Source organism: Ahaetulla prasina, chromosome 1, assembly GCF_028640845.1.
Source record: "Ahaetulla prasina isolate Xishuangbanna chromosome 1, ASM2864084v1, whole genome shotgun sequence".
In the NCBI taxonomy this organism is placed as follows: Eukaryota; Metazoa; Chordata; class Lepidosauria; order Squamata; family Colubridae; genus Ahaetulla; species Ahaetulla prasina.
In genome coordinates this window covers 331,083,107-331,104,691 of record NC_080539.1, presented here as the reverse complement: position 1 = coordinate 331,104,691, position 21,585 = coordinate 331,083,107, and the positions used below count along the sequence as shown (strand labels likewise).

At 38.2% G+C, this 21,585-nt stretch overlaps 1 protein-coding gene across 2 annotated transcripts in view; it reads left to right on the top strand.

Annotated features, from left to right (window-relative positions):
- Window positions 1-21,585, top strand: part of FBLN5 (fibulin 5) — a 57,913-nt gene that overhangs the window by 19,297 nt on the left and 17,031 nt on the right. The window contains exons 1-5 of one of the 2 annotated variants that reach the window (XM_058162576.1): window positions 388-528; window positions 8,487-8,609; window positions 15,361-15,477; window positions 18,035-18,154; window positions 21,399-21,518. In XM_058162576.1, the coding sequence (XP_058018559.1) occupies window positions 396-528; window positions 8,487-8,609; window positions 15,361-15,477; window positions 18,035-18,154; window positions 21,399-21,518 (613 nt within the window). In that variant the 5' untranslated portion in view covers window positions 388-395. Of the gene's footprint in view, window positions 1-387; window positions 529-8,486; window positions 8,610-15,360; window positions 15,478-18,034; window positions 18,155-21,398; window positions 21,519-21,585 lie in introns of those variants that run through there. The other variant, XM_058162575.1, reaches the window with a different exon arrangement.

The window sequence follows — 21,585 nt, the reverse complement described above, 5'->3', positions numbered from 1 at the left end:
CTCCAACCTTGGCAATTTTAAGACTTGTGGACTTCAAGTCCCAGAGCCAGGAAAGCTGGCTGAGGAATTTTGGCAGTTGAAGTCCACAGATCTTAAAATTGCCAAGGTTAGAAACCCCTGATATAAAGAATGCAGTTGCACAGGCAGTCAGTAGTGGGTAGTCTCAGAATAACTTCATTGGTGCCCCACCAGTTATTCCTAATGAGGAGCCTAGCCAAAAACAACATTCTGGAATATACCATTTGGTCACCTCAGCTCGAAACGGATATCCTAAAACTAGAAAGTGTGCAGAAAGGGTCAAAGAAAACAGAGCTTAATGTCATTTTAATATTCATCTTGGTGAAAAGCCAACAAGCATTTCCATGCATTCAGTTGGGAAAAATCTTCTGTGGGAGATGAGGATGATTCTGAAATGTTCACATGAGGTGGGGAAGAAACTGACCATGAATCCTGGTCTAAAAAGGCAAATACAGAGAGAGAATAAGTATGCATGCGCAGAAGCGATCCCATTGCGAACCGGTAACAAAGGTAAGTAGAACTCGCCCTAGAATAGAATAGAATAGAATAGAATAGAATAGAATAGAATAGAATAGAATAGAATAGAATATTTTTCTTAGCCAAGTGTGATTGGACACAGAAGGAATTTGTCTTGGTGCATATGCTCTCAGTGTACATAAAAGAAAAGATACATTTTGGTATAAATGAAAGCCAGAAGTTTGCTTTTATTTGTTTTAAGAAATGCTTTTAATGGGGGTGGGGGTGGGCAATTGAACAGCTAAACTGAGGAAAAAATAAATAGAAGATTGAATACATAAAGAGCCATACTTTTCACATATGGAGATGGCTAAAAGAAATGTGGATTGATAAATCTGGATTGATGAATCTGAACTTGATGTATAGGAATAGTTTGCTGATGTGTGCTGTGTGTTTGTCAATGTTTTAAATAGTCTTATGTTTTTCAGCCTTCCACGTTCAAATGCTGATTAAGGTGCTGTCATTTGCCTTACTTCTTCTGTACAGTAATATTTTAAAAAATGCAAAATACTCTTAGCAGTCTCCTAATTCCCTTCTATTCTCTTGGTATTCCAGCTGCTATCATGGTTGATTTCTTGCTTCTGATATATTATAATAAATGTTTTGGTATCATTGCATGATGGAACAGAAGAACTAGAAAGGGTGTGGAAAGTAAAGACTAAAGTAGTTTCAATGGTGGCAGGATTTTAGATTTTTTTTATACATATACAGCCATTTTTCATGCGTATCCTGCTGATTGTTTGCATTATCAACAGTAATGGCAAAGGATTAATTGTATTTGGATTTCTTCGTATAACTAATTCCAAAATGTCAGGAATCTAAGCATTTCAACGCAAAGTATACGTAGAAACACAGCCTTAAAAATCTACAGGCAGACTTTGACTTATGTGGGATGGTCATTAAGTGAGTCATCACATAACCAATCTGATTTTACAACGTTTTTTTAATGGTGATTGTTAAACAAATGTGGAAGTCATAAAACAAAAGCCAAAGTTGTAAAGTGAATGCTGTGATCGTTAAGTGGGCCATTATTTGCAATGGGCATTTTTTGGCTGGAAATTGGACGTAAATGGTGATTTCTGGCAAAACAATTATAAATTGCATTATAATAATCATCTGACTACAGAATGCTATAAACGGTCTGGTTGCTGAGTGCCCAAAATGTGATCATGTCATTGGGGGGTGGGGGTGGAGGTGGGGTGGGCAATTGAACAGCTAAACTGAGGAAAAAATAAATAGAAGATTGAATACATAAAGAGCCATACTTTTCACATATGGAGATGGCTAAAAGAAATGTGGATTGATAAATCTGGATTGATGAATCTGAACTTGATGTATAGGAATAGTTTGCTGATGTGTGCTGTGTGTTTGTCAATGTTTTAAATAGTCTTATGTTTTTCAGCCTTCCACGTTCAAATGCTGATTAAGGTGCTGTCATTTGCCTTACTTCTTCTGTACAGTAATATTTTAAAAAATGCAAAATACTCTTAGCAGTCTCCTAATTCCCTTCTATTCTCTTGCTATTCCAGCTGCTATCATGGTTGATTTCTTGCTTCTGATATATTATAATAAATGTTTTGGTATCATTGCATGATGGAACAGAAGAACTAGAAAGGGTGTGGAAAGTAAAGACTAAAGTAGTTTCAATGGTGGCAGGATTTTAGATTTTTTTTATACATATACAGCCATTTTTCATGCCTATCCTGCTGATTGTTTGCATTATCAACAGTAATGGCAAAGGATTAATTGTATTTGGATTTCTTCGTATAACTAATTCCAAAATGTCAGGAATCTAAGCATTTCAACGCAAAGTATACGTAGAAACACAGCCTTAAAAATCTACAGGCAGACTTTGACTTATGTGGGATGGTCATTAAGTGAGTCATCACATAACCAATCTGATTTTACAACGTTTTTTTAATGGTGATTGTTAAACAAATGTGGAAGTCATAAAACAAAAGCCAAAGTTGTAAAGTGAATGCTGTGATCGTTAAATGGGCCATTATTTGCAATGGGCATTTTTTGGCTGGAAATTGGACGTAAATGGTGATTTCTGGCAAAACAATTATAAATTGCATTATAATAATCATCTGACTACAGAATGCTATAAACGGTCTGGTTGCTGAGTGCCCAAAATGTGATCATGTCATTGGGGGGTGGGGGGTGGAGGTGGGGGTGGGGCAAACATCACAACTTTGAACCCAGGTCATAAGTAACTTTTTTTGAGTTGGTCATTAAGTGACGACTACCTATTCTGAATGCTATACTATAAGATAGGCAAATCATTTCAGGAGCAGTAGGAATAATTTGTGAAGATTCTCAACTACATCCAATATATTATTGACTGTTTAAAAGGCTTGCACCAAATGTTTTCATGACTTAGAGTAGCAGTCTCCAACCTTTCTGGCTTTGCTGACTGGCAGGGGTAGAAGGGATGGTTTAGTGTAAGAGGTGAGCGAGTACACGTGTGTGGCTCCATTTGTGCGTTCTGTCTTGCACAAACAGAACTTTGTATGTGCATGCTCACAGGGTGCAAGTGGAGCTGCATATGTGCCCACTTGCTTACCTGCTGCTTCCGCAGTCCGGTTCTGAATGGGCTATGGGCCAGTACTGAGCCGTGGTCCAGGGTTTGGGGACTCCAGATTTAGAGCAATTGTAGTACCATTAGTAATTGTACCATTAGTAATTCACAAATTAATGGAATGGATCACAATTTGGAAAATCTATCAACTGTTTTTTGGTTTGAGCGCCAAGCCTGGCAATTTTGTCCCCGTTCGAGAAGACATCTTCAGTACACTTGTCTTGGGTTGTGCTTGTCTGAGGGAGCACTGGCCTTTAAATACCTTTCTGGGTTCTGGTCTGATTTCGGGTTATGTGATTGGCTGGCTATCTGAGTCATGAACTGGCATTTCCCTTCATTTCTATTAATGATTAATCCAAGTATCTTCAGGAAAGATAGCAACACAAATGGAATAAGTCCTGCTGGATGTTATCAAAGGCTTGTATTTATATATAATGTCTTTAGTACCCTATTCTGAAACTTTAGAGTAACTTGCCATTAATTTTGTAATTATGTAATTTCCAAGTGTTTAATTACGTTTTTTCCTCATATGAGCAAAACTTTTCAAATAGATCATTGGATGCAAACATAAGATCATTCAATGTGTTTCTGTAGCTCAGAGAAAATTATACAATGTATAGACACACATAATTATATGAAGCTGATGGTATAGAAGAGCAGTGTTTAAAAAGAAGGGATTTAATCTATTTTAAATATTTTTCATATTCTGCCAAATTTTCTTCATGACCAGCGTTCTCAGAGAGTTCCATGTGCAAAACTAAGTCAGATTCTAATAAGGACTTAAAATAAAGGGGATTAAAGTAAATAAAGGGATGCTTAGTGAGTACAAAAAAACCATTTTGGGTGAAGGTTACATATAATTGACGTTGAAATCGTGCTGTTCTTTCATATTTCTGCAGTATTAGCATTGCAGACGATCTGCTTCTGGGTCACACACAGTCATTACTTTCTAATTTGGCCGATCAGACAATTTTTTTATAAAAGACAAAGTGAAAAAGTTTATAAACCGTATTTGGTTACATATTTCAGGGATGTTCCCAGTTCAAGACCCTGGCAGCAGATTGGTGGGTTGCATTAAACTAAGCAATTGAATGGGGAAGTTGTGTTTGCATAATACTCTCTGGTCCATTTACTTTGCTAATAGTTTTCCAAAGAACAAAAAGATGCCAAAGAATGTCCTTGGAGCACTTGTATGTGTGATTTCTCTCTTTTTCTCTCTCAGTTTTGTTTGACTTGATATTGTTTGGGTTTTGTATATCCTTCCTATAGTCAATAAGTGTACACATTACTGTCTTTTCTAGAACAGTTGTGTTTGCTTTTTTCCTATTATATTTTTATTTCATCTCAACCTCCTCTTCTAATTTGACCTCAAGTTAAATATGGCCTACAGAAGACAGAGATGAGCTCAGTTTCTGGTTCTGAATGGTGACTCTCACTAATAGAGATAGTCTTCGACTTATGACCACAATTGAGCCCAAATTTTTTGTTACTATGTGAAACATTTGGCACATGGGGTGAGTGGGTCACTTCTTTCTGCCTCGAAAGAAGTGGCCCGGTGGCCAGGCCAGGCACATGGGTCACTCCTTTCAGACGTGAAAGAAGCAGCCCAGTGGCCAGGCCAGATGCATGGGGCACGTGGGTCACTCCTTTCGGCCGCGAAAGAAGCAGCCTGGCGGCCTGGCAGACAGGCGAGGCGGGTGGGGCGAGTGGGGCAAGTTCCCCCCTCCACCCTTTCCCCCCCTCACCTTCTCATCTCATGTTGTCCGCACTGCAAGCGGTGTGAGAAAATGGTGGGGACCAGTCACACATGTGCTTAAATAAGGCCAAATTTTGGGGGTAGGTCTTAATTTTAACGCATGTGCACAAAACAGTGTTGGGTCTTCTTTTCAGGGTGGGTCGTGTTTTAGAAGAAACATGGTATTTCTATTTGCAGGTCTTTGTAGTTGGTCCATTTTTTCTTCTGGTCTGCTGTCTCCAGGTACTGCACTATCCAGATTTCTTTGCCTTCATTATCGGCAATTTTTATTTTATTTTAATTTAAATCCCGCCCTTCTCCGAAGACTCAGGGCGGCTTACATTGTGTTAAGCAATAGTCTTCATCCATTTGTATATTATATACAAAGTCAACTTTATTGCCCCCAACAATCTGGGTCCTCATTTTACCTACCTTATAAAGGATGGAAGGCTGAGTCAACCTTGGGCCTGGTGGGACTTGAACTTGCAGTAATTGCAAGCAATTGTGTTAATAACAGATAGACTTAGTCTGCTGAGCCACCAGAGGCAATTATTAATATTATTATTTTATCCTGCATTTTTAATATAAAATTCAAGGCATACTTAATTTTCTTGCCTCCTATTTTGCCCATAACAATCTTCTGAGGTGGGTTGGACTGGTCCAAAATTTTTAATGGCATTTATATCCTGTGTTTTACTGTTCAGCCATTGATCACATGGCTGAAATTAACGGTAATAATAATCATAATTTCCCAGGGTAGTAATAAGCCAGTCAAGTCTTACCATAAAATTGTCACTGCAGCAGAAGCAGCACCAAAAAATTGGATAAATAGAGCTGTGTAAGATTGGCACCAAGTCAGGGAAGGAGTTCCTAGTGCAGGGGTCTCCAACCTTGGTCCCTTTAAGACTTGTGGACTTCAACTCCCAGAGTCCCTCAGCCAGCAAAGCTGGGTGTTGAAGTCCACAAGTCTTAAAGGGACCAAGGTTGGAGACCCCTGGATTAGACAACCATTTGTCTGAAATAGTATAGGGTATCTGCCTGAGCAGGGGGTTGGACTAGAAAACTTCCAAGGACCCTTCCAACTCTATTTTTCTGTTAGCCTAATTTTAAGAAGAATCCCTAAATTGTTTTAATAAGGAACTTTTTTCCAGAAAAAAATGTGCACATCTTCATATTATTAACACATGGAATAGAATAGAATAGAATTTTTTATTGGCTAAGTGTGATTGGACACACAAGGAATTTGTCTTGGTGCATATGCTCTCAGTGTACATAAAAGAAAAGATACGTTCATCAAGGTACAACATTTACAACACAATTGATGATCAATATATCAATATAAATCATAAGGATTGCCAGCAACAAGTTATAGTCATACAGTCATAAGTGGAAAGAGATTGGCGATGGGAACTATGAAACGATTAGTAGTAGTGCAGATCCAGTAAATAGTCTGACAGTGTTGAGGGAATTATTTGTTTAGCAGAGTGATGGCCTTCGGGAAAAAACTGTTCTTGTGTCTAGTTGTTCTGGTGTGCAGTGCTCTATAGCGTCGTTTTGAGGGTAGGAGTTGAAACAGTTTATGTCCAGGATGCGAGGGATCTGCAAATATTTTCACGGCCCTCTTCTTGATTCGTGCAATATACAGGTCCTCAATGGAAGGCAAGTTGGTAGCAATTATTTTTCCTGCAGTTCTAATTATCCTCTGAAGTCTGTGTTTTTCTTGTTGGGTTGCAGAACCGAACCAGACAGTTATAGAGGTGCAAATGACAGACTCAATAATTCCTCTGTAGAACTGGATCAGCAGCTCCTTGGGCAGTTTGAGCTTGGGCAGTTTGAGTTGGCGCAGAAAGAACATTCTTTGTTGTCCTTTTTGCTGATGACCCACTCACTATTCCCCTCACTAGTGGCTGCACGAGTTTGTAGCTGGGGAACTTTTGGAGGGCTGCAAATTTTAAGGCAATATTCAAAGTGAATTTGGAGGCTCCTTCACAATGAAAATAATTTAAAGAATTTCAAGTGTTTGTTGGTGTTTTTTCCCCCCTAATTTGTTTCATTAAAATGTACCGTTTAAAGTGCAAACTACATTTCATCATCAATCCACCGGTAATATGCTTGAAGTTGATCAGAACACTGTTGAGCTTTAAGATCTTCTCAGTTTAGATTTGTTAATGTATATGTTCTTTGTGGATTCTGCATTACGGCAAAAGCACTACCCTGACAGTAATGATTAGATTTATTCAGAAGTCTTCACTTTGGGGTTAATTATTCCCACCAATTACATGTTTACCCTAGACACAATTACTCTGGGAATAAAAGCTCTTGTCCCTTGTAATCAAAAGCCATGCTTTAGTGGAGATATATATTGGTTTCACAGCTGTACCTCAATTAGAAATTGAGGTCCATAAAGAAAGTGCTATAGCTAATTATGCAAATCAGAGAATTAACTATCATCTACATGTACTACTGAGTGAAGAACATGCCTGTACATGGCACCCTTACCATATTGTGATATAAAAGCCATAGTTTATGTACTTGATTACACAAATAGAGTTGAAGTCCACAAGTCTTAAAGGGACCAAGGTTGGAGACCCCTGTCCTAGTGGAACTTTGTTTAATTATGTGGGAACTTTGTCCCATCATCAGTTATGATACTTATGAGACCGTTTCCTCCCAGTGCTGTCTTGCCATATCCATCCTGTGAGATATGGCAAGAGAGGCATGCTTTGTGTCCTTTCTGTGAAAAGATGTTACCTGTCAGCATCCAGGAGGGCAGTAGTTTTGTGCTATGACTCACACCCTCTGGAACAACACCTCTCTCCTAATTAGACTTGCCCCAACCATGCTGCCCTTTTGCAGGGCATAAAAACCTGGCTTTGTCATTAAGCCTGACACTATGCATGATCCTGTATCATCGGTTGTGAGTTTTCTCAGCTGCTATTTTTATGTTGTTTTTCCTTTGGCTATTCTGGTTGTGTTTCATTGTGTATATTCTGTTTTAATTGTGTTTTAAGTGTGAGCCACCAAGAGTCATGTATATAAGATGGGCAGTCTATAAATGTTTATCATCATCACCAATTTTTCCCCGCAAATGAGGATTCTTCCTAAACTCTATCTTATTAACTTTCTTTTCTTTGCAACTGCTAAACCACAGTACTACTACTACACTCAGTTTCCTAAATAATGCTGAAGAATGATTTTGCAGCAGCTCTTACCATCCCTTGGGCTTTCTTCCCTGTAAAAACAAATGTAATGAAACAAGGACAGAAACAGGATGCTGGATGCTGAGTTGGTATGAATTCAGAAATGTTGTTTTCCAGGAATTGGACCAGTCAATGTAACACGAGAAATTACGAACACCCCCTGACATTGAATCAACTTGATAAGAGACAGAGTATCTGGTGGGTGGAGTACTGTCAATGATTTTGATCCATTCAGATCTTGGCTCAGAGTGAATTATCTCCAGTGCCTCAGAGGCATTCTGAAAGCAACTCCAACTTTATTTTGGCATTCCTTTTGATTTATTTAGTTACATGAATCTTTTTATGCTGTATCACAGGGATGGGACCCAGAACTTAAAATAAATGTGGCTTTCCTTCTGAATAATCAAGTAATCCCAAATTATTCCCTGCATTGCAGATGTTGATGAATGCGCAACTGAATCACATCAGTGCAACCCTACCCAAATCTGCATCAACACTGAAGGAGGATACACTTGTTCCTGCACTGAAGGATACTGGCTTTTAGAAGGCCAATGCTTAGGTAGGTTACAATGGGATCAGCTTCTCTTAGAAACTGCTGTCCGGAATTCCTACAGGATTCCCAGAAGAAATACCGGTGACCCTCCCCCTCCAAACCTCTACTAAAGGGTAAGGATCATTTGGGAAAAGAAGGGGGAGGTTAACATTACAAATGGAGTAGGGAAAATTAGTTTAGTTTATGATTTCTTTTCAATGCAGGTAGTCCTCATTTAGTAACCAAAGTTGGGACTGGCAACTTGGTCATTAAATGATATGGTGACTAAGTGAAATCGTGGCTGTGCTTACCTTATTTCAGCTTTTTGTTTTCATTACAAGCCTGCAAAATCATTTTTGCATCACTGTAATAACCATGAATGGTTGCGAAATGAGGCAGTTGCGCAATGAGGACTACCTGTAATGACCTGAGAATTTCTTGAGAGTGTTTCTTCTTGCTATTACTATTGAATGTCCCTCTCCAGATTCTGTCCATATTCCAAGGGACATAAACGGCATCAAGAGATTAACATATTTTCCTGTCTTGATTAGAGTGGAAAACATTCCCTTTAGTTACACAATACCAGCACATAGCCAAATTATGGTGTTACATTAGCAAACAGTACTGCTACATACATGACATGTTTATCAATTGATGAGATCGTGAATTCCAACTATAAAGAGGAATTTTTAAACATGTTATATGAAAGGGCATGAAATTTTGGTGATCTTTTAAGAGCCCCCAAAAACATGTGAGCTAGGTCAATCATTATCAAAGGAATAAAATTAGCTGAAACACTAGGAAAGTTCTATAATGGATTCTTTGCTTTGAATGCATTGCTTTTGTTGGCTGTGATTGGTTTTTCCAGCCTTTTAGGTCTGCTTTGAACTTTTGCAGTGGTCTAAGTTCCAGCTGATTTCATCAGATGGTGAAATACATTAGTACAGTCTAACAACCTTACTGGGAACAGCAGATATCTGGCTTCTCTCCCTTCAGAACAATTTCCTGCCATTTCCTTCTGTTCATCATATAGTTATGATGACCAGACTGTGTATCTGTCTGTCCGTCTGTCTATTATCTCCCATCTCCCTAACTATCTCTCACCTATGGATGAGCAAGGAGTTTCTTTTCATTCCTTTCTCTGCTGCATCGTGCTTTTAAATTGTAAACCATTGTGATTATTCTATTATTTCTACAGAATGAAACAAAATCTTTAGAATACTCCACTTATTATTTTCCTTTATATTGGTGCCAAATCTAGGTGCTTTTAAGTAAGCACTTAACTGAAATTTATATTGGTCAATTGTCCTGCTACACAGATTGCTGGATATGGATTCCTATATGCACCAAGTAAAAATATGATATATCTCCCTTTTTGCCATCCTGAAACCTTCCTATCCAGAGTATTCAACCTCATCTTATGTATTTTGGATTTTACTCTGTCTAGGGGATGAGTTCAGGATTTGCTTGGATTTTCAGTTTCATGATAACTATGAGTTTATTCCAAATCATTATGGGCTCAGCATATATATAGAGTCACTCTTGGGCTCCAGCTTTGGAACAGTGAGAATGTGTTCTGGATATGAAGAACAACAATATTTTTGTCATGCTGACTATTCTGTGGTTACTGTGGCAATCAATTTCTACAAAGAGAAGGTAACAAGCTATCAATTTCTACAAAGAGAAGGTAACAAAGCTATCAATTTCTACAAAGAGAAGGTAACAAGCAAGAGGACCTGCCCCAACTTCCTTATGGATCCTTTCCCAATAATCATACTGGGATATGAAGAATGCAGAAGTACATTTATTTATTATTTATTAGGTGTTTCGTAAGGGACGCAGTGGCTTAGAGGCTAAGACACTGAGCTTGTTGATCGAAAGGTCAGCAATTCAGCAGTTTGAATCCCTAGTAACGCGTAACGGGGTGAGCTCTTGTTACTTGTCCCAGCTTCTGCCAACCTAGCTGTTCGAAAGCACATAAAAAATGCAAGTAGAAAAATAGGGACCACCTTTGGTGGGAAGGTAACAGCGTTCCGTACGCCTTTGGCGTTTAGTCATGCTGGCCACATGACCACAGAGACATCTTTGGACAGCGCTGGCTCTTCGGCTTTGAAACGGAGATGAGCACCACCGCCTAGGGTCAGGAACAACTAGCACATATGCGCGAGGGGAAACTTTATCTTTACCTTTTTAGGTATTTACTTCATCCTTACTGTCTATCAAAGTAAGATATTAAATTTCCTTTTTAGAGGGGATTAAGATGGTGTAGTAGAGCAACATTTATAGAGGACTTTGGCTAAACTGGATTATTCAGACTTTTTCATGGCCCTTTCCTGTCTTTTTTTTTAACATTAGGTGAAATCATTCATTGATTTGGGCTACCAATATACTGCTGATACTCAATTTTATATCTCCACCGCAGACCAAGCAGGAGACGTACTGGAGTCACTAAGCTGTGCCTGAACTTTATGGGAGGCTAGATAGGATGGTACAGGCCTAAATAAATCCCAGCAAGTTACTGTTTGTTTAGAAAACCTTGGGCTCCAGAATTCTTCCCTCTTTAGTTCTAGAGACGGATTTACTATCTTATAGGATCAAGTCTGCAACATGGGACCCCCTCTTGACTTGTGGCTACTGCTGCAACAGCAGTTAGAAGCCATGACCAGGAAGGATTTGACTAGTACACCACTTGAAGCCTCTTTTGGATACAAAACTCTAGCACAGTGGTTCTCAACCTTTATAGTGCTGCGACCCCTTTAATACAATTCCCCAAGATGGGCGACCCCAACCGAAGGGGGAAAAAGTGTCAAACTGTTTTTTTGAATTTATCGCGCCTGAAGCCGTATTGGCTAGCGATCTGAACTGCTTGCGATTGCCTTGAGGACGGAGGCATTAAAGCGGAGACTCCTCCCCTATTAAGTTTATCGCGCCTGAAGCCAGATTAGGCTAGCGATTGGGAGTGATTGCAGCTGGCTTGAGAGGGAGACATCAGAGCAAAGATTTCTTTTTTTTTTAATTCATTGCGCCTGAAGCCGAATTCGGCTAGCGATTTGAAGAGCCTGCAACTGGCTTGTGGAGTCAACCATTGGAGCGCGATTCTTCGACTCGCAAGTATACTTCCCATATTTCCGATAGTCTTAGGTGACCCCTGGCAAATCGTCATTCGACCCCCAACGGGGTCGCGACCCACAGGTTGAGAACCGCTGCTCTAGCAGCTCATGACCTTATCATTTCATACTGACATGTGACTGTGATATTTTATGGTAGAAACTTGAACTCGTAGTCCCAGGTTGATAAATAATGAACTTCCAGCCTTATACTTGATCCAAGTATAGCAATACATTCCATTTTTAGGGGGGGGGGGAAATACCTCTATTTGAAAGAAAAATTTGTCATGACTTGTTTACAGGAAATGGAGAGAAATGTTCTCTAGTACTCTCTTCTGTCGACTGCCAAAATAACTGAGGTGCTGGGAAAGGTAGACCATGAATATAATCAGAGAATTTCCCATGAAAAACTGTTGGAATCATCCAAAAGGCACTCTTGGAATAGAGTAATTGACGTAAAGGTCGGCAGTTCAGTGGTTCAAATCCGTAGTGCCGCATAGGAGTGAGTTCCTGTTACTTGTCCCAGCTTCTGCCAACCTAGCAGTTCGAAAGCATGTAAAAATGCAAGTAGAAAAATATGGACCACCTTTGGTGGGAAGGTAACAACGTTCCCTGTGCCTTTGGCATTTAGTTATGCTGGCCACATGACCACAGAGACATCTTTGGACAGCGCTGGCTCTTCGGCTTTGAAACGGAGATGAGCACCGCCCCCTAGAGTCAGGAACGACTAGCACATATATGTGAGGGAAGGATCCTTTTTAGGATGCAAACAATTGTACAACTAGAGAAATGGCAGAGTCAGAACCAAATTAAGGGAGTGGGTAGGGAAATGATCAGGAAACAGAATTATTTTTCTTCTTCTTTTCTGTGATGACAAAGAAAAAAATATCTGCAATCATACATCAGAACTGTTGACTTCAACTCTATCAAATAATGCATTTATCTTTTGGGCATACTTGTGTCTCTAGCATGTACAAAGAAGAAATAAAGTAATATTTTCTGGTTGCAGTTCCTATAAATACATCTGCTTTTTTAAAATTCTGAAATTGTCTTATAATGCAGGTGAAAATATTACAGTCTTGCTTGTTGAATTTTGAATTTTAACTGAAATTAAATATAAGTGTGAAAAAAGAATGTTCAGCACTAACATAGATGCCCATATATTTAGATATTTGTACAAGTTCAAACATAAAGTAAAACAGGTAATGAAAGAGAACATTAACAAAATACGGGAGTCTATCTTTGAAACATTCTTCAAAAGAGATAGGAAGTAGGGTATACTTTAAAAGATGTCTAAAGTATTTGGGTACGGTGCCTTGGGCTATAAAATAAAATATTTTAACTGAATATATAACATATGTTATCAACTGCTATGGATTTGTGTTTCTCCAGCTTTTTAAAACTGACATTATTTATAAAAAGAAGGACTAGGGGAGACATGATAGCTGTGTTCCAATATCTCAGGGGTTGCCACAAAGAAGAAGGAGTCGGGCTGTTCTCCAAAGCACCTGAGGGTAGAACAAGAAGCAATGGGTGGAAACTGATCAAAGAAAGAAGCAACTTAGAACTAAGGAGAAATTTCCTGACAGTTAGAACAATTAATAAGTGGAACGACTTGCCTTCAGAAGTTGTGAATGCTCCAACACTGGAAATTTTTAAGAAAATGTTGGATAACCATCTGACTGAGATGGTGTAGGGTTCCTGCCTAGGCAGGGGGTTGGACTAGAAGGCCTCCAAGGTCCCTTCCAACTCTGTTGTTATGTTATGTTATGTTATGTTATGTTATGTTATGTTATGTTATGTTATGTTATGTTATGTTATGTTATGTTATGTTATGTTATGTTATGTTATGTTATGTTATGTTATGTTATATATATTTCTTACAACTGGAGTAGGCATAGTGCTACAATTGCCTTCCTCTTTCCAATTTCATTTTCAGGTGTTTGGATCCAGACTTTCAATATTCTATGTACTGCATTTCCTTGTTCTTTGCTCATTGGTGACCCCTTGAGCTATCTGGATAACTAAGTACATCCTTTAACAGTTGGGAGAACAAAAGCTGACCAAGCATTAGGTGTTACTAATATTATTAGTCACCAATGTAGGAGAAGAAATAGCAGAGCCTGGGGGAGGGGAGGGTCAAAAGAGAAGCCTAGAGTTTCTAGGTTGCCACAAGTAGACTAAGTCCAACACTTTTTGAATTCCATTAACCCTTATCTAGTGCCAAAATAGTGGTAATCATTAGTTGGCTAGATTCTTGTGCATAGGCATGAGCACTAAATCAATTTAATTGGAACTTCACAGGTGGCCCTGGTCATATGCGTAATACTTCTGCATTTCTGCTCTACATGTCAATTCATTTTTTTTATTATCGATCAGCTCAGATAACAAAGTTATTAACTATGTTTAAAAAACATAAGTGCACCAAGAGGACAACAATCAACCTGCTAGCTGTTATGCCAAATAATCTATTGGTTATTTATTTTTTATTCAGTATTAAATTTTTTGGCCACTCATCTTACTATAACTTCTCTGTTAATTCCATCCATCTGTTATTCCTTTCTTTCTGATTTTGAATATTTGCCAACAGCATTTAACAGTGTGACCACTAAAAATGTGTTGAATTAAATGTGTGCTAAATAACCCACAATTGCTTGAATTTGCATATTGAACTAAGCCATGCTTTACCAACCACAGATGTTCAATTAGCAAAACCACCTAATGAACTGGGTTATATGAACTTCACCAGAGTAGATTGAATTATCTAAAGCAGCTATCCTCTAACAAGTACATTAGAGTACAACTCCCAGAATGTCCTATCTACAATCTGGCAGTTCATGGAGATGATCAAAAATGGCTTCCTCTACATGCCTTTAAGTCTATTTAGGCATTTCAGTGATCCTTTCCTCAGAAAAACTTAACAGAATGAAAATAACTGTCTACCATTTGGTTCCTTCATTGTGTCATCTGGCGTGAAATAAGATTCAACTGCCAACCAATTGACCTCTGTACATAGAAATAGAAGGATAGCACCATTTTCATTGCCTTGGGAAGCAAAAAGTCTTGGTCTTCATCACCAGTTCATGCAATCAGGCCTTTCATACCTCAGACCAGATGTGTTATGTTTTTCAGAAGCTGAAACAGGTATTTTGCTTATTGCCAGTCAAAGTTCCTGACAGAGGATTTGCAGTACAGCTAAAAATGATCTGTAACAGTAACAGAGTTGGAAGAGACCTTGGAGGTCATCTAATCCAACCCCCTGCTCATGCAGGAGACCTGTACTAGGGATTTGAACCACCAAACTGCCGACCTTTCTGATCGACAAGCTCAGTGTCTTAGCCACTGAGCCACTAGTCTGTACTTCAAATGAACATATCAAACAGTTTGATCTCTGCTTGCACAGTTTGAATTAGGCAAATAGAGTGCAGTTATAAAGAAGATGTTGACGCCACTTGCCCTTAGTAAGATGCTGAACAAGACTTTACATGAAAGGAGATTGCAATATGTGATGAAATAAAATTGTGCATGGAATCTGATAGCTGGAACAACATAACTATTGATTACACCATAATTATTTAAGGTCTGTTAATAAATATTATTAAGAGATGTTGGCTTCTAATTTTTTCCCAATGTGGCAAATAGTTTCACTTCTAATTCAACTCTTTTACTAGACATAGATGAATGTCGCTATGGATACTGTCAGCAACTATGTGCCAATGTACCTGGCTCCTATTCCTGTACCTGCAACCCAGGATTTGTACTGAATGAAGATGGAAGATCGTGTCAAGGTATTGTGTAGAGGAGGGAAGAGGGAGAAAAAGCAGGAATTCATGTCAACATTCATATAATATACTACCATACTATCAGAAAGCACCAAGGAACCCTCATTTCAACCCTGAGCTACAAATATTCTCCTCTATCGGTATTCACATAACATTATGAATATATTTATCCCAGCAACTTTCTACCTTTTCACTTTTTAAAAATATGTCATCAGAGTAATGTAACTATTTTATAATTAGCTATATTAATACAGAATCCTTCACAACAAACAAACAATTAAATGCATTAAACTCCATTTTTATGTATGTATTCACACTTACAGGCTGAAAAGGCCTAGACATGATAAGACCAGGAATGAAATGCTCCTGGATCGGACCAGATCACACGGTCCGGTAGCGATCGTGGCTGGTAGTTCGGCGATCTGGTAGCGATGGCCCACCTGCCCGGGGGTGTCATTACTTCCTGGTTTTAACCAGAAAGTGATGTGTTTTTTCCCTTCTGCACATGCACAGAAGGCTTTACGCATGCGCAGGTCTGCACACGCACTTGACACAGACACGCGTGTGAGCGAAGCAAGCACGCGCAGGGCGCATGCACTTTGGAACCGATAAGGAAGGTAAATAGATTTCACCCCTAGATAAGACTAATGTTTAATGGGCACTGAAAGCCACTACAACACATATATTTATTGCTACCTTTTTAATTATATACTGAGATTACATGTTCCACATTTATTCTTTATCCCTGTTTTTCCTTTCGGAAAAAAGAAACTCTCTACGCCAGTAAAAATAGGATTTTGTATATAAAATGGTTATTAAGCAAGTTCAAAAATGGGTCATTGGTCATGAGCACTAAGGGAATATTTATTGGTAGAATTCCATTTTATATCTTGAGCCATAGAATAGTTTTTCAGGGGAATGAATTTGGCTTAAAGATAGAAAAATTCATATTTCAAACTGGCTATGTAATAAATGTTATGAACCATGGCAACTAATAAATATATGAAATCAGAAGGAATTATATGTGAGACTTCTTGCCCACCTATGATCACAGGATTTCTGCTCATAAATGGAAGGACTCTCTGATTGGCCTGCATTCCCCCTGGGTCCAGTACTACATATTTAGTAGTAACTTCTAATAGGATGTATAATACTTAAAACCACATTAATGGATGATTTATTGTACTTGGGGCAATACAATGCAATCCTATTCATTCATGTTTCAATGCTTATAGTAGTTTCCAATGTTGTTTAGGCATTCACATTGTTAATGTTGAGAAAATTGGAACATTTTTATTTTACCCCAATCTATGTTTATTCTAAACTGGCTTTTTGAAATATCTGTCCCTAAATGAAAGAAAGAAAAGGAGCACGATCTCTTAAGGCAGGGGTCCTCAAACTTGGTAGCTTTAGAATAGAATAGAATATAATTTTTTATTGGCCAAGTGTGATTGGACACACAAGGAATTTGTCTTGGTGCATATGCTCTCAGTGTACTAGTTTAAGCTATGTACATAGTTTAAGCTATGCTGGTTGGAGAATTCTGGGAGTTGACGTCCACAAATCTTAAAGCTGCCAAGTTTGAAGACCTCTTGTCTTAAGAAGAGAGAGTAAACAACTGATACATATGTGCCAGATTGTAATCATGATTCACACACACACCAATCTTTTTCAAAAGTTGGTTACTTTTGATAATAATAATAATAATAATAATAATAATAATAATAATAATAATAATAATAATAATAATAATAATAATAATAATATTTTAATTTGTATACCGCCCTTCTCCCGAAGGACTCAGGGAGGTTTACAGCCAGAATAAAAATACAGCAATACATACAATATTAAAAACAAACATTAAAAAACTTATTAAATTTGGCCTAATATTAAAATACAAGTAACACTAAAAATTAATACAAAATTAAAACCCCATAAAATCAGCTAAAAATTGAAATTAAAATTCAAGCCAGTCCAGCAAGACGAAACAAATAAGTCTTAAGTTCGCGGCGAAAGGTCCGAAGGTCAGGTATTTGTCGAAGTCCAGGGGGAAGCTCTTCCCCTGGGGGCCGCCAGTCGACATTGCTTGGCTGACGGCACCCTAAGGAGTCCCTCTCTGTGAGAACGCACAGGTCGCTGGGAGATACAAGATGGCAGTAGGCGGTCCCGTAAATATCCCAGTCCTAAGACAAAGTTCAAAGTTGGTTACATTTGGCTAACCAACAGGCGATCGAAAAGGCCAACCAATGGAGTCAAAGTTTGCTTCATTGCCGAAGATACTCATCTGTGGACTAATAGCAGATAAGAAACACAAATTCAGATCTTTTGTATGAAGATTGGAATACTGTACGTGATTACTTTGGAACAGAACAAAACAGAAATAAATAAAATAAAGATCCTAGTTTTAGGATCCCATGATTTTGAGGGTGGGAAGTATTATTATTTTAAACATCTAAAAGTAAGCTTGGATTGCAGTATTTATTGTAGATATTTTTTCAAAGCTGTAAATATTAATTAAAGCTTGAGAAAGATTATTAATTTTCTAAGAACTGGCTATCCACAGATGTGAATGAATGTACAGGTAGCAACCCTTGTGTACAAAACTGTATCAACACATATGGATCATTCCTCTGTCGTTGTGATCCTGGCTATGAGTTGGAGACAGATGGTATCAGCTGTACTGGTAAGTAGAAATTATTGTGGAGTATCTTGACTTTGGGAGGAAATAAACCTTTTTTTGGAGGGGGGGAATAAACATGTTTTCTCCCTCAACATTGAATATAGGAATTCTGAAACTGTAACATAAATAAGAAAATTAATTCTTATAATACTGAGAATATTGTTGCAATAATTAGGAAACAGTTAGTAACTTGATCACGGGCATATATTCGCTGTTCAATCATTTCAAATAATTTCACAGTACAGTACAATCTAATGTTAGAAAAAAGAAACCAAACTTTGGAAAAGAATGCATTCTGAAAGAAATTCTCAATTGAGAATTGAATCAAATGGAAAATATATCTATATCTACTAATAGTGGGGCAAATTGATGTAGTGGTTAAAGGCACTGGGCTTGAAATTGGAAAGCCGTGAATTCTTATCCAGCTGAATGAACTTGATGTAGTGGTTAAAAGGCACTGGGCTTAAAATTGGAAAGCTATGAATTCTTATCCAGCTGAGTGACCTTGGGCCAGTGGTAGGTTTTACTTATCTTTGCTACCGGTTCTGCGCATGCGCAGAGCGTATTTAATGATATCCGGGCGGATGGGTGGAGCCTCCCAGTGCTGCTGCTACTACCGGTTCGCTCGAACAGGGGCGAACCGGTAGCAACTCACCACTGCCTTGGGTCAGTCACTTTCTCTTAGCCCTAGGAAGAAGGGTGGGGTGGTGGGGTTTAGGGAGGAATGAGAAAAATTTATAGGCACAAAGAGAGATGCACTCCAATAACCTCCTTCCCTGGTTGGTATAACCCAATATATTTTTTAGAATTTTCATACTTATTATTATTTGTATTTCATATTTCTGACTTCATGTTCATCCCCAGTTTGGGGAATCAGATAACATTTTGCATAACTGATGAAGTGTATTCCAATTCATGAAACTCTATGCCATAGTAAATACATTAATCTTATGCTCAGGATTAGAGCCGTGTGTATTTTGTTGCACAAACATTCTCAGTTACAGATTGCTTGGTTTTCAGCAGTGAAACTGAAATGTATCAGCGTGTGTTCCTGCTACAAAAACTTCTAAAAATGACCACTTGAGTCAATTATGGTAATTCGAGCCTACAATAGCAGCAAAAATTATATAACTATATTTGGGAAATTATGTTTTTTTTGTTTTGTTTTCAATGAAGCATTTGGTTTAGTATGGAAATGATTTTTCTTTATCTTCCCATATTAGCATTTTTTCCATGTTGGAATCAAGAATTAGCACAACTCATTCTAAACACTTATTTTTGACACATCACTCCAGGATAGAGCTCCTTATTTTCTTATTGGGTCAAATAATGACTATAAATATTCATTTACATTTCTTTTTCCAGAATCTGGTTTTATTAGTTATACAGTCCAAGAATTACTATATCTATGTGCCAAACCTCAATGCTCGTATTACTTTTTATTTAAAAGAATAATGCAAAACTTGCTCAAAGGTTTAAAACAATGTTCTTTTATTTAACACTCTTAAATGTCTTTGCCTTCGCCCCATTTTCATTCATAAATTTAGGCATTGGAACATATAAATGCCATTCTTTCTCAAACTTAGAGTGGCAAGTAAATCGAAATCTATATCAGTGTGGTTGATTATGGTCCACAAGAGAATTGAATTAGGCTGTCAACAATGGTTTTAGGTATGGCATCTTCAGGCTGGAGAGCTTCTTTTTCTTTATTACCAGAAAATAAATTTATGCTAATCAGATTTAATTCCAGGAGCCCAAAAATGAAAGAAAATGCAACTGACTGTTTTAATTTCCTCTCCCCTATTATTGTCAAAATATTAGTGACTTAAACTGCTATTGTCTTTTTTTCACTTGAATTATGCATTAAAATGTTTTTAGCCTCTTTTCCCTAAATATATCAAATAACACAAATTTGCATCTGGATTCCATCAAACTTTGTGAAGATTGCATAATCATTGCAACATTGCGAAATTCTTTTCTTGAGTGGCCCTTTGCAGAAACTAAATTGAATTATTTATGTTCACAAGATGTTTGTGTCTTTTCCAATGTGCTATACTCCAGATTGAGGGATGCGGTGGCTTAGTGGGTAAGACGCTGAGCTTGTCGATCAAAAGGTCGGCAGTTCAGCTGTTCAAATCCCTTGTGCCGCATAACGGGGTGAGCTCCCGTTACTTGTCCCAGCTTCTGCCAACCTAGCAGTTCGAAAACACGTAAAAAATGCAAGTAGAAAAATAGGGACCACCTTTGGTGGGAAGGTAACAGCGTTCCCTGTGCCTGTGGTACTTAGTCATGCTGGCCACATGACCACAGAGATGTCTTTGGATGGTGCTAGCTCTTTGGCTTTGAAACGGAGATGAGCACCACCCCCTAGAGTCAGGAACGACTAGCACATTTGTGCGAGGGGAACCTTTACCTTTATACTGCAGATTTGCTGAAAATTAAGTTCCAAGAATTGCCAGCCAGCATGGGCACATTAGGAGGGTACCAAGTTATGGAAGCCTGTTTTACAGAATAATTTATACAAAATAGAAACCCTCTTCCAGGAGAGAGAGTTTTAGAAAACTTGTGAATCACGAATACAAGATATTAATAGACAAAATTTGAATGGATTGTGAATTTATTTCTGAATGAATTCTGTAAGCAGACCAGAAGATTCTGTAGGAAGATTAAAACTACTATTTTAGGAAATTATACTATATAAGGAATATGATGTGTACAGTCATGGGTTTCAAATTTTTTTACTACCGGTTCTGTAGGGATGGACGTGGCATGGCTTGTTGGGCATGACTTGGTGGGCGTGGCAGAGGAAGGATACTGTAAAATCTCCATTCCCACCCCACTCCAGGGGAAGGATACTGCAAAATCCCCATTTCCTCCCGATTAGCTGGGACTTGGGAAGCAGAGAATAGATGGGGGCAGGGCCAGTCAGAATTTTTACTACCAGTTCCCCAAACTATTCAAAATTTCCACTACCGGTTCAGAACCTGCTGAAACCCACTTCTGGTTGTGTACAAATGCACCATCAAGACTGACAGAATATGGAAAGTTATTTCTCCATGCAGGCTTATCTAAGACTACACAGATTTCTATGAATCTGATCCCAACTGCAATCTAAGCGGTTATGAAGCATTCTTATACAATTTTTCAGGGGCTTTAATTTATATTAGCTAATAGCAATTTTAGATAACAAGTAATAGCATTTCTATCAAGAATGAGCAAACTTTTTTTCCTATTCTTATATTTATAGATATGGATGAATGCAGCTTCTCAGAATTTCTCTGCCAGCATGAATGTATTAATCAGCCAGGTAGTTACTACTGTTTCTGCCCATCTGGCTACGTTCTTGTTGAGGATACTCGGTGTCAGGGTAAGAATATTCCATACATTTTATCTTTTAAATATAATTAGAAGGCAAATAAGTCAGTAGTTATTCT